The 15,899-nt window shown below is 41.1% G+C and overlaps 2 protein-coding genes across 2 annotated transcripts in view; one reads left to right on the top strand and one right to left on the bottom strand.

Annotated features, from left to right (window-relative positions):
- bmp6 (bone morphogenetic protein 6) overlaps window positions 1–6,253 on the top strand; it is a 54,867-nt gene extending 48,614 nt beyond the window's left edge. Inside the window, exons 5-7 of the mRNA XM_033639145.2 lie at window positions 66–142; window positions 2,307–2,417; window positions 3,582–6,253. Coding sequence (XP_033495036.1) covers window positions 66–142; window positions 2,307–2,417; window positions 3,582–3,731 — 338 coding nt within the window. The 3' untranslated portion in view covers window positions 3,732–6,253. The remainder of the gene's footprint in view (window positions 1–65; window positions 143–2,306; window positions 2,418–3,581) is intronic.
- Window positions 5,259–15,531, bottom strand: txndc5 (thioredoxin domain containing 5). The gene is made up of 10 exons (XM_033639146.2): window positions 15,251–15,531; window positions 13,709–13,861; window positions 13,126–13,231; window positions 12,925–13,021; window positions 11,926–12,041; window positions 11,098–11,184; window positions 10,396–10,554; window positions 9,264–9,346; window positions 8,960–9,089; window positions 5,259–7,542 (listed from the first exon to the last, which is right to left on the bottom strand). Exons 1-10 carry the CDS (start codon window positions 15,433–15,435, stop codon window positions 7,420–7,422), a joined length of 1,239 nt encoding a protein of 412 aa, XP_033495037.1. The 5' UTR covers window positions 15,436–15,531; the 3' UTR covers window positions 5,259–7,419.
- Window positions 15,532–15,899: the final 368 nt, after the last annotated feature.

The following is a 15,899-nucleotide window of genomic DNA, read 5'->3' as shown; positions in this document are numbered from 1 at the left end:
TTAAACTACACGAAGTGTGTGTGCAAAATGCAGTTTCCTTATTATCTCTGTTTTTTCTGTTGCAGATTATAACAGCAGCGATCAGAAGACGGCATGCAGAAGACATGAGCTTTACGTGAGCTTCAGAGAGCTGGGCTGGCAGGTAGTCAACATTTTCTTATTCAGTACATCCAAACAAGTCCCAATACACACGTGTAGTGATGCTCACTGTCTCTTCAGAGCTAGTTTGATATTCTAATCAGTGTTTACAACGAGATACTGTGCTGTAAGTAGAACAGTTTAAGAGGCTAACATAATTAAAATTGACTTTTAAATATGGACTTTGTGTCACCAGGGATCCGTAGACATGCAACTTTGGATGTAAATCTACACAATAGGGACGACTGTGGACATCTTGCATAGTCTCTCTATGCGTACATACACTCAAATAGAGTTTGCAGAAGTAACACGGGGGAGTAAAACACACAGATGTTTCAGCTTTGTCTTCACCAATGTGCAATAGTCATTAAGCATCAGGAGTAAGTTCATTTAAACTGTTCCCAACAATAACCGTCAATCAGTCTTTAACCAGCAGGTGTATCAAGTAGCTTCCTCTGTATCGTAGAAGCTGATTACTCAGAATCTCCACTTCCTGATATGAGCAGGGCTCTCTAGAGTTTTCCTGTAAACAAACAAAAGTTAAGTTTAAATTCAGTGTCACTCACCGAAATACATTGTGTGTATCCTTGAGGTCTAACAAATATGTCAAGCACATTTCCTTCCTCATAAAACAATTGCAAAGCTGATGTTTTAAGCACTTTAAATCCTGCATTGTTTACATACTGTACATGTTTAGCAGCTTGCAGTCTTCTTCCCTGTCTTTGCTATCGCACTGCAGCAGGTTAAAGTTAAAAGATTAAAATTCTGAAGCTAAACAAAGGCCCCGGAATTGAAAGAATTGGCTAATGCAATGGCGGAAATAGCATCTTATGAATGTATGCTCAGTAGAATAAATGGTGATCAGGACCCTGTAGGGTGATGTATGGGGACATATGTGTGACGCATTATTGTTTGTTAGTTTGTTTCCTTCTCTTTCCTTCCAGACTCTTTTTTTTTGTTTTTGATGTACGATAAAAATATGTTCATGTATGCCCGGAAAATAATATATGTATGCCATTTACCAAGTCTTTAAAACCAATAAAAACTTGAATTATAGAAAAATAAAAAATCCTTAAGCTACATAGATATCACACACTAAGGTAAAGCTGTAACATCTGTGCATTTTACTTGTCTGAGGTAAATAAAGTAACTGAATAATGTAAAATAAAATCAAAAATCCACTCTAACAGATTAGTGTCAGTGCCACTCGATCAGTTCATTTACTATAAACTCACATTATAAACACCACTGACTATCAGGCTGCCAGGTGACGGTGATCAAAAGAGGAAAAGTCATTTAAAGTGGGGCGGTGGGAGTAGAATGAAGTCCCAGACTGTGTGTGTGTGTGTGTGTGTGTGTGTGCGTGTGTTTACAAGGAGACAGGCTGAGGAAGAAATAGAAGGGCAGAGTTACGTACATCCTTCCAAACAAGCTGTGATCTGTTAACACAGCACTGACATCTAGAGGGAGACTGCCAGCACTCACTCTCTCACACACACAACAACATACATACGTGCGGACACACACACACGCGCGCACACACACAGACAGGAAGGGAGCTGGACAGAAAGAGACAGAACGAGAAGAGAAAGACAGAGAGCGAGAGATTATTAACACAGACAGGAAGGTGCACTAGATAAAAACACAAAAACAAGTTAGAAAGAGGTAAAACATGCAGAGAAGCTGTCGGAGCGAAACAGTTAGACGCAGAGAGGAAGGAAGGAAGGAGGGGAGAAGTATTGCTTCCCTGAGCGATTCCACAGGCAGGAGTGTTTGAGCAGGGACGTCCTTAGAGACAGGATTAACACTGAATTTACCAACAGGAGTCAGGTGGACTAACGTAATAGGCCAATATTGCATCCTCATTTATTTAGGTATAACAACCTACACTCATAAAATGATAAAACTAAATGGTGACATTGACACACACAGCTTCTTATTCACTTTTTTACATAGATGGGAAGAATGGCATCATGCCACTAATCCTTTTTGACCTATATTCAATTGAATACAGTACAAAGATGAGATGTTTAATGTAATTAAATTAACTGTAATTGTAAATATACACTCATTGTGAATTCAATGCCTGCAACACGTCCAAAAACTGTTGTGACAGGGGCACGTTTACCTCTGTGTAACATCACGATTTCTCCCATGTGTTTCTCCAGGACTGGATCATTGCTCCTGAAGGCTATGCAGCCAACTACTGTGATGGAGAGTGCTCCTTCCCCCTTAATGCCCACATGAACGCCACCAACCACGCCATTGTACAGACCCTGGTAAGGCCGACCCACAGGAGTTTACCATACTCAGTATAATCGAAACACAGTGTAGGGGTTGTTTTAAGTTGCCAGATTTTTCCAATAGTTACCTCTGAGGAATTTCGGATCACTGCCATAATGGTGCAACAAAATATTCAAGTGTCTGCAACTCTGTTTAAAGGAGTGTACTTTAATCCTTTTTAGGTGACTTCAAGAGAGAACTGCAAGAGTAGAGGAGTTCAAAAATGTGTTTTTATATTTTATTGGATGGCTATGTGTTTATCACTCTCTGTATGTGTGTGAGTCTTAAAATTTAGGCTTTTTAGGACTCCAAAGATCAATAATATACGGTGTAATCCATTGATTGTGAAACTGTTAACTTAAAGGGGCACTGCTCTGATATTATACATGAAGATAAGTTCACGTGTCATGAATTCATGGCATTTGAAAGAGGCTAGTCTCGCCACCAGACAATCACAGATCTCCGCCTTCTGATAGTCTGGGGACACTCCTTTCTAAAGTGTGTTTAACACACCGGCGAAAACGTCCGGCAACAAAGCAACGCCTCTTGCATTTTTGAAAAGGACACGCCCTCCTGGAAATGTGCGCTCCCCCTTTTCTTGTCTGCAAGGACACAAACACACAGAGAGCTTGAAAATGTATGCCGGGAGATTTAACTCCGTTTTATCAAACGTGTGCTCAGTCCACAAGATTGTGGAAATGAAGGACTTGAGCCATTTTGTACCGCTACACGTGTTTCTAGTCGGACTATGTTTACGAGCACAAGAGTTCAGCGAGCCACCGAAGGACCGCCCTGTGGATTTACTATTGGTTCTGCAACGTAGGGAGTTTTTTTAAACTCTGAAATTGTATCCGCCCATCTAAACACAAAATCAGGGAGAAAGTCATCAGTCTTTAGTTAAGCAAAGCGTCTAAAGACTGACTTGTGAGTCTAGAAAGAGGCATTTAGCAAGCAGGAAGAGTCTAGAAAAAGACAATATTGAGCAGCATTATGGGAAATGTAATGTGTTTGGAAAGCAAGATATTTTCTCTACTTAGTGAAAGTGTTGTGCTAAATTTCACCCTTTAAATTGATCTCTTATCTTTTTAACATCTAGTTTAATTTTCTACCAACTGCAGACTGACACTTAAAGGGGCTTAAAGTGTTTATTTCTGTTCCAGGTGCACCTGATGAACCCAGAGAACGTACCAAAGCCATGCTGTGCCCCCACCAAGCTCCACGCGATCTCAGTGCTCTACTTTGACGACAACTCCAACGTCATACTCAAGAAATACAAGAACATGGTGGTACGTGCCTGTGGCTGCCACTGACACCGACATCGAGGGCTAACGACGCTTGATTAAAAGTTGGGTTGGCAAAGGGCTGCGACTGCACCAGTGACTCCTGGGTGATGTTGACCTCAACTGGACACCAGCTTCCTGCCCAAATCCTCCGCCTGCAAGGAATATCCACCCTGAAAGATCATTTATATGTTCTACACCGATAATTTTGGACAGTTCAAAACATCCGTCTAATAACATGAACATTTGTCTTCATCAAACTACGAGGGGACCATTATGGGTGTCGTCTTTTGGCAACTTCACCCTACTCCAGTGTTGAGCCACCGAGTTGTCCATCACCTTCTCTATTAGCTGTGGAGTCTTCACTTCATGGGTCTGCAACTAAGTGAATGACTGAGTGTGTGCGTGGGGAGGATGGAGTGTTTAAGTTTGTATATTATGTGTTAATGGAAGCGTGTGTGTATGAACGCCTAAGAGGCTACTGCACCTTCTCCCTCAATGAGAGGGAGAGGGCAAAACTGAACTGTTGTGGGACCAGTCCGAGTGCTGCTTTCTTTCCCTTCTCCTCTACGACAAAAGAAACATGGTGGATCAGTTCTCAGAGGGGGCTCGGACCCTGGGGAGTTGACTCAGTGTGAAAACCAACAGTAGTCAGTGACATCACCTGGTCAAACGACAGAAAATGTGCTTAATGGTTTGAGCGAGATGGGAAAATACAAACCTGGTTTCCCTTTCCATGCAGATGCTAACTCAAACAATCTAATAGTAAATGAATACATTGGAGTCAGTAGATTCATATTTCCTTCCTCTTCCCTAATGTATTTTCTTCTCAAGCCATATTTGCCCTCCTAAAATATAATATGGACTGAACCAAAGTGACCGCAGGCTATTTTAGTAGTGCACTGCTCCAAATATCCCCTCCGTGTCAATATTTGCCGGGCTCACGCTGAGCTGCGATTCACCAGGCTGGTTCAGCATGATGCATGTTGTGGCTAAACTGATGTTTTTCTCCAAAGAGCCGAAGAATACAGCCTTATCCCTCCAACATACCGCAAATGGCCATTTCCATGTTGCTGCACTCGCAAAGTTAACAAACGCTTCCACCCCTGACAACCCATCAAGAGATTGTGGAAAAACATTTAGCGAGTCAAAAACAGCCGGCTGAGCGGCGTCTGTGCCAGCTTTCTGAAATTAGCCCCTTTGCTTTTTCAACCCTGAGGGTAAAATTATGTTGAGATCTGTGTCCAGTGGCAATGTCTTTCCAATTGAACATGTTACTGTGAGCTTTGAATGACATGGAGTTTTTTTTTTTTTTTTAGAGAACATATTTTAATGAAAAACTAATACCAACAAGAATCAAAATACCTTACGTGCCTAACCAATCATAAATTACAAAATATACCTCTGGTAAGCTGCTGTTTACATTTGTGATCATGTTTAGACTGTTTTTTTGTAAATACTTGTACATTCTCAGCTTATTTATTGCACCTTTTATTAAAAAGAAAAATCACATACCTTATTAACAGAGACAGATGCAAGAACGAAATGAATACAAACTTATTTTTGAAAATTTTTTATTATGAAATCTCATGTTACAACTTGCCATTATTCACTTTTTTTGTACAAAATCCATGGGTAGTGCACAACCCATGACTCACGAGGAAAAAAATACTTCTGTCACTGGAGTTCCTTAGACCATGTGCTATCCATAAAAACTTTTACTGACAAAAAAAAACTGCCATGTGTCTGACTGTTTGTGTGTACCTGGGTTAGACAATAAATGGTGCCCTACATCATGCAGCACATACCTTTCACATAACCTGGGTCAAAGAGCATTTGCAGTGTGATGGGCGTAATGGCGTAACAGGTGGGTGAAGTCACAGTTAGTCACAGAAAAGTGCGCTGAAAAGAAACTGCAAATGCTATTAGAGCCAGGTCTGCGACAGATTCTATTTTCTTGGCCGTTGGCTGTTGAAACACAGATTAACCCTCTGTAAAAGTTGGATTTGTGGGTTGATGGTTATCATACTCCACCAGTGTAATGCATTCACCTGAGGAAAAAAGTGCCCTTTTTTATAACGAGATTATCTTAGAATTCTGAGAGAAGTTTTAACAAAAAAAATATCTCCTTTTTTCTAATGACAATTCAGAAAATGGGGCAAATATTGTTTCCCAAGTGAATGCATTACACTTTGACAGGATCAGTATACAGCAGACTTCATTCATTCACACTTAAGATTTCAGTTTGAACAATCTCACCAGTGGTTACAGACAGAGTGGGAAATGAATACCAGCCAAGTTAGGGTTTATTTTGGTTGTAATCAATACGATATGCTTTTTCCAGATCATTTTGCTGGTGAGTGAGACTTAGAAACCAGCAGCTGGTGCGCTTTACAAGCATGGTTTTTCACAGTCAGAAAACGGACGACTAGAAACATTATTTGGGAGCAGGAAAAGTGAATTACATGGACCCAAGATGCAGCTGGTTTCATCACTCAGGTAAGAAAAGGTCACAATCATGGTCAGAGAGGTGATATGATGCTAGTTAGCCCACCTGACCCTGAGTTGCGGTGAATGTTTCAGTTCCAACCTCACAAGTATTATTACAAAAATGCCCAACCTAAGACGTAAGGTAGTAAAAGCTCTCGTGAGTGACATTTCCACAACCAAAGTGGAGCTCAATTTCTCATGCAAATGATCCTAAACGTAAACTGCATGCTTTACCCTAAATACCAAGTGAACTAACTGTCTGCTGCTCCACTTCCCGTTTCCCACATCCTTTGGACATGGGTCTGGCCTGAGAGATATACCACAAAAACCTCTGATTCACACCTTCTGTACTTCATTGGAGGATAAAATGATGGGCCGGATTTTAAAAAAGCAGTAGTAAAGATGTTCAGTAATGGAGATATGGAGCAACATGGTCCAGGCCTGAGACCCTGAATTCTAGGAGGAGTAGGTAGGGATGGCTGATGACATCACAGGAGTCAGAAAATGGGTCATTTAGAGAAAATGTGCCATTGTCAGACCTGTGATAACAATGATGCCTCCATCACAACTCCTCCCAGTCTGTGTGGGCGTTTCCCTGAGAGTTAAGTCAGATAGGCCGTCACTGGCGTGGATAGAAAGTACTCTCAACTTAACACTCAACTTCACATTCGGGTGACACAAACTTTACAAACTTTTGACTGACAGTACCGTAACATTAATGGCTTGTGATTTAACAACAGATCCCATGTATAAAATTTAGTATTTAAAAAAAGTCAAATGGCTGCAGAAGTTCATCAGAAACAATTTCTAAACAGGCAGAAACTGGAACATCTGTCCGTCAGTGCTACCATTTTAATAAACATTATATCTGTGTGAGGAATTCTGGTTCTGATTGATTGAGCTGTGCTTGCAAAGTGGTTGTCAGACATAACTTCATTTGCTGACCCAACCATAGCATCCTCCACATTAGGAGATTTAAGGTTGGGCGACAGCAATGAGAAAAACATTCACATCCCAAACACTCTACTGAATCATTCTGCCCTTAAACACAGGAGAAAGAACAGACTGCAGTCTGTCATTGGCTGACTCCTTTCTGAAGAGAACCCGAGTGGAGAGAAAGATAGAGAGAGGTTTGGCAGCTGTAGGACAGAGAGTGGTGTCCTACTGGCCAGATATGCAGTGTGGACGAGCAAAGTGGTGGAGAGTTGAGTGCTGACTTGACTTGTTTCTACAGCTCGTCTCTCGCCTGCCTCATCACAAAGCTGTGCAGGCTCTCCAGGTCCCGCCCGCCGTTATGCTCATCACCCTGCTCCCCTGCCTTGAACATGATCAAGGTGGGGTAACCTCGAACCTGCATTAAGAGAGAAGAGGGTCAACAACAGGAGCTTATTCCATGTGCTTCGATACCTTTAAAAAACATTTAATTCTTATGTAGTATGCAGTGTGAAAATTAAAAGTTAGCAGCTAATTCAAAGAAGAACAGCGGATAAAAATGTCAGCAAATTGGGAAATCAATGACGTCCAGGAGGTCCGACCCTCAAAGCAGAGGACAAGATCAGTCATCACGCATCAGGGACGGTAAAAACTAACCAGTGCTACTGGTGCTGCCTCTTCGCGTATTATTTTCCCTGAGCATATTGAATAAATAATATCATATAATAATTCCCCTCATATTTTTTAGTGTCTTTCATAAATAAGAGCTGAAATGAGTTGATACTGCTGCATTTCTTTCAAACTAATGTGTTCATGGATGTCCAGATATAGCACCATTATATGGCACTTGGGGCAGAGCTGTTTTGCAGGCTGTGATGCACAAGCGCAGAGGGAGCTCTGTGTAGGAGTGTGGGTTCAGTCACACGCCATACTTCTTGCCTTGCCTTCAAAGACATCACGCTCACTCTGGCTTGCACTCTCTCACACAGTGGTAAACATTTTGGCTGCCTGCTCCACACGCTATGAACAACACTGCTCGTATGATCAATTTATTTTTAGAAGTTCTGAATTTTATATTTTAGACAACAGATGAGAGGCATCTGGAAACATGAGTATATCTCTTTACTCTGTTTTCTTTTCCCTATGCTTACACAGACCTGGAAATCACTAGAAACAAACTATACTTTACATATTGTGTGGAAACCCTGTGATAAGATATATTAGATATAAAAACATAAAGATACTGAACTGTGGATGTTGAACTCTGATGCAGCAATTTTGCAAGCAGTACAACTTAAATAGTATACAATGATAGATTGGCTTAATGATTCGCCATTTCATTTAAAAATTGCAAACGAAACTCAACAGTAACAAAGTTATATGCAAACTGATTTAATGTGATCAATCTTTTTATCACTTCAGCATTGGTAAGTTGTAGGCTCACATCTGTGTGAAGCCTCCTCACACACGTACTAAAACCTGAATCAACATCTGATAATGCCCTCGGCTTTACTTCCAATAACATCATTCAGATTCTACATGCAATCAGAGCTGATCGTGGGTGTGTGCGCCAACATTTCTTTACCCATGACTGTTCAATCTGCTTTAGGATTACAGTCTGTAGCATCTAATTAGAGTATGTGGCAGTCGTATTGTTTTATGACTCCGTGATAAAACCACATCTTCACTTTATTACATCCTGTATAACACATTTAATCTGGAGAAAATTAAAATGCTGACAGAAGGGTACGTGAGGGTTGGAGATACACGGTGCTGCATGTTCAGTTTACATGGTGTCTTACAGTAGAAATTGTGGATGACGCCCACATACTTACAGAGTACTTGTTGCAGAGTGTGCGCTCAACAGTGCAGTCCACTTTGGCTATCTTGACGTCAGTGAGGCCGGGAAAGTCCTTCTTGGAAAGATCCTCCCATGTTGGAGCGAGGTTCTTACAGTGGCCACACCTACGGTTGACAGCAGGATAACACAGGAATGACATCACTTCAGGGACTGAGACATTGCTGGGAAGACTGTGACATCAAGTGTTTGACTTAAACACATTTATACAAAATTTGTGTCAGCGAGTGTTACTTCAAACAGGACGTTAAAGATAAAGCACAATAAAATGACTATCTTACCATGGAGCAAAGAATTTGATGAAGGTGAGGCCCTTGGCGACTGTCTCATCAAAGTTGGTCTCTGTGAGGTCCAACACGCTGGACTGAAGAGAGGCAAGAAACTTGGATATTAAACAGTGCTGAACTGTGATGACATTTAGGATTACCTTACTGAGAGCCCATGAAACACAAATGTGTGGCATGGACTTTATCAGGGTTGTCAGGATTATCATAATTAAAGATGATGTCATTGTCATCAGCATGCCTTTCTAAAATTCTGGCATCCATCAGCAGGAAAATAACTAGCCTTACCCTAATTGCTAGTTGAGAGGCACATAGTTGAGTGGGTGCTAAGATCTTTGCAGGTCAAGATGGTCGCCATATGTTTGGTCCACCCTAATGACTCAGTGTGGTTGTATTGTACCATGGGGTGATTGCCCCCCCCCCAAACAAATTTTCATGGAGGGTTTTTTTTTTTGCCCTACTTGCCTGTTGTTTTTCAAACATATCAAATCAAATTCTATTCAGAAATAATTTCAGCAAGCTATTATACATAGAGGAAGAGACGGAACGCAGGGAGAAAATGAAGAAACGTACAAGATGCTAAACAAACGCTGTCACACATCGAGGCATGTTAGAGCTACTTTAAATCGACAGCTTCAAAAAATAAATTTCCATCCAAGGAAGAGCACTGTAACAATTTCATTACACACAACATAACTGCATGACTTTCCTTAACTTCCAATTATTTTTACTAATTCAATAACATCTGCAGGCCTGGAAAATGTGATTGTAAAATTCCATGACATTTCAAGGTTTCATGACTGTGGGAACCCTGCTCTTTTGCAGTTGCGTATGCAAAGCAGATTCACAATGAAAGTCATTATATATGGGCTGTAACGCACCTATAGCTTTGTTAGACAACAGCATTCAGTACATAGTTTTGTTAAAAGCATGTTGAAGTCAGACCAGTTTTAGAAGTATGGTGTCTAAATCCTTTCAAATGCCACAAGCAGAATAATTTCAACACGTCAGAGAAACTAAATAATTGTTTCTAAAATATGTTCTCTGATTGTATGACAATGTGCTCAACAGGTACTGCAGCACGCATTTCCTGTGTCTGACTTTTCTTCTTTTTGTTGTTCACACGCACCTTTTCCTCCTCTTTGACTGGCTCATCAGTGGGGATCTCGTTGCCTTTTTGATCCTCGCTGGGCTCCGGCTCTTCCTCCTGAGCAACGACAGCCTTCACTTGGTTGTCCACGAAGTCTTTGAAGGAGTCCAGATCTCTTTTTCCTTTGTACTGCTCTGTCTACAAAAAAGATGAACACAAACAGAAGAATTAAGACTTTACTGCCATTACAATAACTGTGGAGGCTATTTGAATAATTTTTTAGCACTGTGGATAGTGCTATCATTAGACTTTGGACCTCTTGAACTGAACGCTGACCCCAGAGGACGGGGTCTACTTAAAGAGAAGATAGAACACAAACCAGTACTATGTGTGCATTACATTAACTGACAATAGCTTTGGCTGAAGCAAAATGTTGATTGATCATTATCAATTTTTTCAATCAGTGTTTAACTTAGATCTTTGATGGAGCCAATGCAAGTCATTAACATGCTAGTATTTGTAATAGTTATGTATTTAATCATCCCAGCATGATGTAATGTCATGGAGATTGTTCCAGTTTGCATTAAATCTTAAGAAGGTGTCGATGAGAAACAACATGACAGCCACAGTGGCACCAGGTCAGACAGAGACAAGCTGTGGCCAAAAAGAGTGTAGAACGGCTCTGCATGCAGAAATCATTTGAAATGGAAAGTCTGTTGCAGTCAAAAACTTCTTTGGTACCTTCTGTCCGTTGTAGAAGAAGAGCAGTGTGGGATATCCGCGTACACCGTTATCAGAGCACACCTCATAGTGCTGTGTGCAGTCCACCTAGGTCATAAATACATCAACATGTGTTACTAAATCAGAGTGCACCATCAATGCAAACACTGAACCTGCAAATTTGCTTAAGAGGAGTGTGCTCAATAACCCAGTATGCAAACAGGTAGCTTAAACAGGTAGCTTCTCATGTGGCCAGCATCCTGTTCTGCCCAACAGGCAACAGGATGATCATCTCAGTAGTGTAAAGAAAATTCACATAACAATAGCGAGAGAAAATAATGAACTGTGATATAAGTTGGTCAACAAAAGTGTGTCACAAAGGCAGCTCATAATGTTAGATGAGTAAAAAAAACAGCAATCTTCTTTTAGTAGAAAGAAAGAAGGCGGCCATTAATGTAAAAACAAGCACCTTTGTAGTTCAGCCCTCAAGGATTTCGCAGGATTTTTTGGGGAGAATGTTGCGGTCTAAAATGCTCAGTTTCACAGCAGCTTTTCTAAAACATTGTATGCATGTTAAAATGCTCAATTTTACAGCAGCTTTTCTAAAAAACTGTATGCATGTTGCAACGTTTGCAACAGGCATTGTGATGATTTTTGCAATGAATTTGTGCTTTTGCAATTAAACAAAATAATCGTGGAAAAGTTGTGATAACTGGTTGAGCTGTTTTTTCTCCCTGCTTTTGCCTGTGTCACAGTATGCATTGTTTTATTGTTTTTAATATATGATTCACTTTTTATGAGTTGCTGTATCATTAACCTGTTAACCTGTGCACAGTCTGAAGGACCCACCTTTCCTATCTTGACATCGTCAGAGTGCTCAAAGGTGGTGGCCAGCTGCTCCCAGGTTGGGGCCATGGCTTTGCAGTGACCGCACCACGGGGCAAAGAACTTCACAAAATGGGCACCTGTAGATAGAGGAGAGAAGCCATATTAAAAAAGAAACAGCAGATAATAAACAAGAAAATTAAACACAAATGGAAAGAAAAAAATAATACATACAATAAGTAAAAAAGTAAAATGTCTTGTAGTATATAACCAATTCCTGATTACACACAAGTGCACAATTATGTACTTAAGTGAGGCTCAGCAAGTTCATATGTTCGGAGTTTTGATTTGATGGAGTAGTGCAAAAACGTTGATTCCACTACAAACTCAGCCCAGCCTGTTGTAAATGAAAATATACACCTCTTATTCAAAGGGTCTACGCAACCAATTACACAACGTTTATTGGAGCTCTGCTGCCAAGATGTGAAGGTGGGACCTATAAACACTGTTTTAAAAACGCGTATGTCATATCCTGCCTTTTTTCGTCTCCAAACAAGAAATCATTTATTTTTCTTCAAAACCAAAACATTGGACTTCGGCAGGGCTTAAAAGCCACAATTTCAACGAGACAATTATCGTGAGCACTGTTTGTTTTTGCAGTCGTTGTCTGAAAATCCAGAAACGTGAGGTGACGGGACGAGTGTTACACAGTCGGCTCGAGCTGACTGACGTTGTGGACTGTGGCTCAGGTGCTCGTGTTGAAATGTCAGTTATGTCAATCAAGGCAATGAGGTGTTTCCATTCTCTAAGGAGGGATCCAGAAACACTACTTAGTGTGGTTGAAAACTGAAAGTACGGTTTATATTTGAGACAAAACAGAAACGACTTATCTGTTGCAGGCAGGATGCAGCTGCATAAATATACAAGATGAAGTTAACTATTCATTTGCTTTGCCTTGGTTAAGTGGTATAAAAGCACTTTCATGAAGTATTAAAAAGCATATATTCTACTCTTCAAATTTACCTTTGGCTATGTGACCCTTAAAGTTGAGAGCAGTGAGCTCATACATGCCCTGTTTGGGCTCTGGGGCTTTAGGAGGCTCCTGTTCACTCACTGGCTCCTGGAGGACACACAGCAACAAGCAGCTATGAACACCAACATTCTTGCAATGTAAGGGCCACTGGTTTATAAACTGAAGGTGTTAACTGAATGAACACGACTAACCCCAGGCTCCTCCTGGAGTGTCTTCAACATCCAGGTCTCCAGAGACTGTAGATCTCTGGGCCCCTGGTACCTAATTGCATCCTGGTCTGGCTTAAACAACTTCAGCCTACACACAACACAAGAAATGTTTTGAATTGAATTAATTGTGGCATGGCAGATTTATTGTCCAAGTCTGAAGCATCACAGGGTGTACTAAAACTCAATTATACATGCATGCACGCATTATTTTCTAACTAGTCAATTCAATCATCATTACAAGCTCTAGGATCTTGTAATTCTTAGTTACAAAACTTCTGTCAATCATTATCTAGTGACTGCTGTGTTTGCAGGTATGACAGGCAGTCAGCAACATCCAAGATTTAAGAGGACGTCATTAAGATACTGGCAGAATATTCGACTAAATGCAGGTCAATGTATCACCTCTCTGTCAATCAGTAATGACAAGGACTGTTTACTTTCATGTCCTAAGAGTAGCATTTATCCTGCAACACTTTTCAATTAAGAGATTTGTAGGCTGATCAAATGCATGCCAAAGAATTAATATGAACAAATGAATTCAAGAATTGGTGTGATGAGTACTTACGTAGGGTAGCCTCTAACCCCGTGGACATTGGAGCAGAACTTGGTGTCCTGGACACAGTCTACTTTTACCACATACACTGGGGGCTCATCCATGCTGTTGTATTTCTCCGCCAGTTCATTCCATGCTGGCTGTAACCTCTGGCAGTGGCCGCACCTGGACACAACCGTGGTTCAAATACCGTCAGTGTACCACAGAATTTACACCCAAAGCTTTTACATATTTTGGTCTACTGTTATGGTACTGGTGTATCGTTACTGCGGAAAATGAGTATTGAAACCGCTCCAACATTCAAAATCAAAATGTTTCGATAAATATATATTTTTTATCTTTATGATTCCAGTTGAAAATCTGTTTTGTCTGAACTGTGATCATGTGAAAAAGCAATCATTTGCACATAACTTACCTGTACTTTCAAAGGAAATGTGGAATTACATGCATTACAGGCCAAGTTATGAAGATGATATTATGGTTTATAGTGCTGTATTCTAATGAAATACCATGTTGCAAATGGTGGCTGTCTACTGTACTCCCCTCTGAATGATCAAAAAATAATAAAAAGGAACAGGCCTCTTGCTTTCCTGCTCAGACTCATGGTTATTTCTGGCACTGAAAGCCCCATATAGCTTTAGTTTGATGTAACATTTTAATAATAAATAAGAGAAGCCAGTACTATTATGCATACCATCCCCTAATGAATACCAACACACATTATGTGAATACATGACAATGAAAAAGCACTTCTACTAGTGAGCTATCAGGCCAAATGTAGAGAAGAGACAGGACACTGCATGCAGCTCTAATGTTACATGACCCATGTCAAGAATATCAGTGTGGGTGTTGGACAAAGGTTTGGTCCTAAAGATACCCATGTGAGATAACTGACACTTCAGTGGTCAAACTTTCACATGACAAGAGAAAGAGTTGAACATCTGATCTTATCTCTGATAAGTCTCTGTTTTTATCTCTCTCTTAAGTTTTTCAATCTACACTGAATTAAATGATTGAAGTGAACTTCTCTTATTTCTAACTCTCTAGGCCCATTCAAAGACCTTTAGGGATCCGTGGACCCCATTTTTGGAACCGCTGACATAACATCAGTCAATCAGTGCGTGCCACGTAAGCACAGCTCCTCAAACTACAACTCTGAACTGTACCTTGCTCTTTCTGTGCTAACTGTGAATAAACACAGCGCTACAACCAGTGTTTGACTGTTTCAGTTCCTCATTCAACGTTCAGTAGACAGTTTTCAACTATATTTTACATGCTAGCAAACTGCTAGCTTAGTTAGCACCGAGGCCGCTGTGAAAAGTGCTGCAATCCGCTACACGGCAGTTGGCAATGCTAGTTAGAGGCTAAGCTAACGCCGGTAGCCCATTAGCATGCCTGCTAGCTAGCTTGTTGCTAATATGCCGGTTAGCTCTAATCCCATTCTTGACGCCGTTTTCCGGTCTTCGGTGTATATTGGGGATGTCAGCAAGAGACAAACGCTATTGCCGATGAACTCGGTTGTTGAAAAAACTTGGGCACTAACTGTCCACTTACCATGGGGCGTAAAACATGACAAAGTGGGGTGCAGTGGGCACCGCCTCGTTGAACATCTCCACCGTGTACGTGTGCTTGGCATGCTCATCTTCCTCTGCATCGGCGTCGCAAAACACACTGCCAAACAGTAACGACAAATAAATAAAACACAACATAACGGGTGTGCAATTCAGTGCTGAGGCCATGCTGAGTCCCTCTCGGTAGGTGCACAGTGTCCCTGCTGGTGTGAAGACCGACTCTCAACGTGCACGCCCCTCTAGCTGCTCTGTTTAAAGGAATGCGGGCTGTGGATGGGACACATGTACATGGGGATGACTGGTGCTTCAGCGGCGCATGCAAATAGGGATGTTATGTAGATCTGTGAAAGCCCGCAGGCCCTCTGCAACTCTGTGCAGCCTGACAAGTTCAAGCAGATGCCGTGCTTTGAAGAAGTATGGAAGCCCAGTAGGTAAAAGCTACTTTACTGGAGGTTAAATAATGCATAAATACAATATCTCACTAAAACTAAAGAAGATATGGTGCATCATTCTTACAGTAGTGTATGCATGCGTGCATTTGTCCTATGTTTTTAGTGCTAGTCAAATAATCAGTGCTGGGCCTAGCACATTTGGTGCCTTAGGCAAGCCCCCCCCCCCACCAGAGTATAGAT

This window comes from Epinephelus lanceolatus, chromosome 20, assembly GCF_041903045.1.
Source record: "Epinephelus lanceolatus isolate andai-2023 chromosome 20, ASM4190304v1, whole genome shotgun sequence".
Taxonomy (NCBI): Eukaryota; Metazoa; Chordata; class Actinopteri; order Perciformes; family Serranidae; genus Epinephelus; species Epinephelus lanceolatus.
The sequence above is the reverse complement of the archived record's forward strand: the minus strand, read 5'-3'. Positions and strand labels throughout refer to the sequence as shown.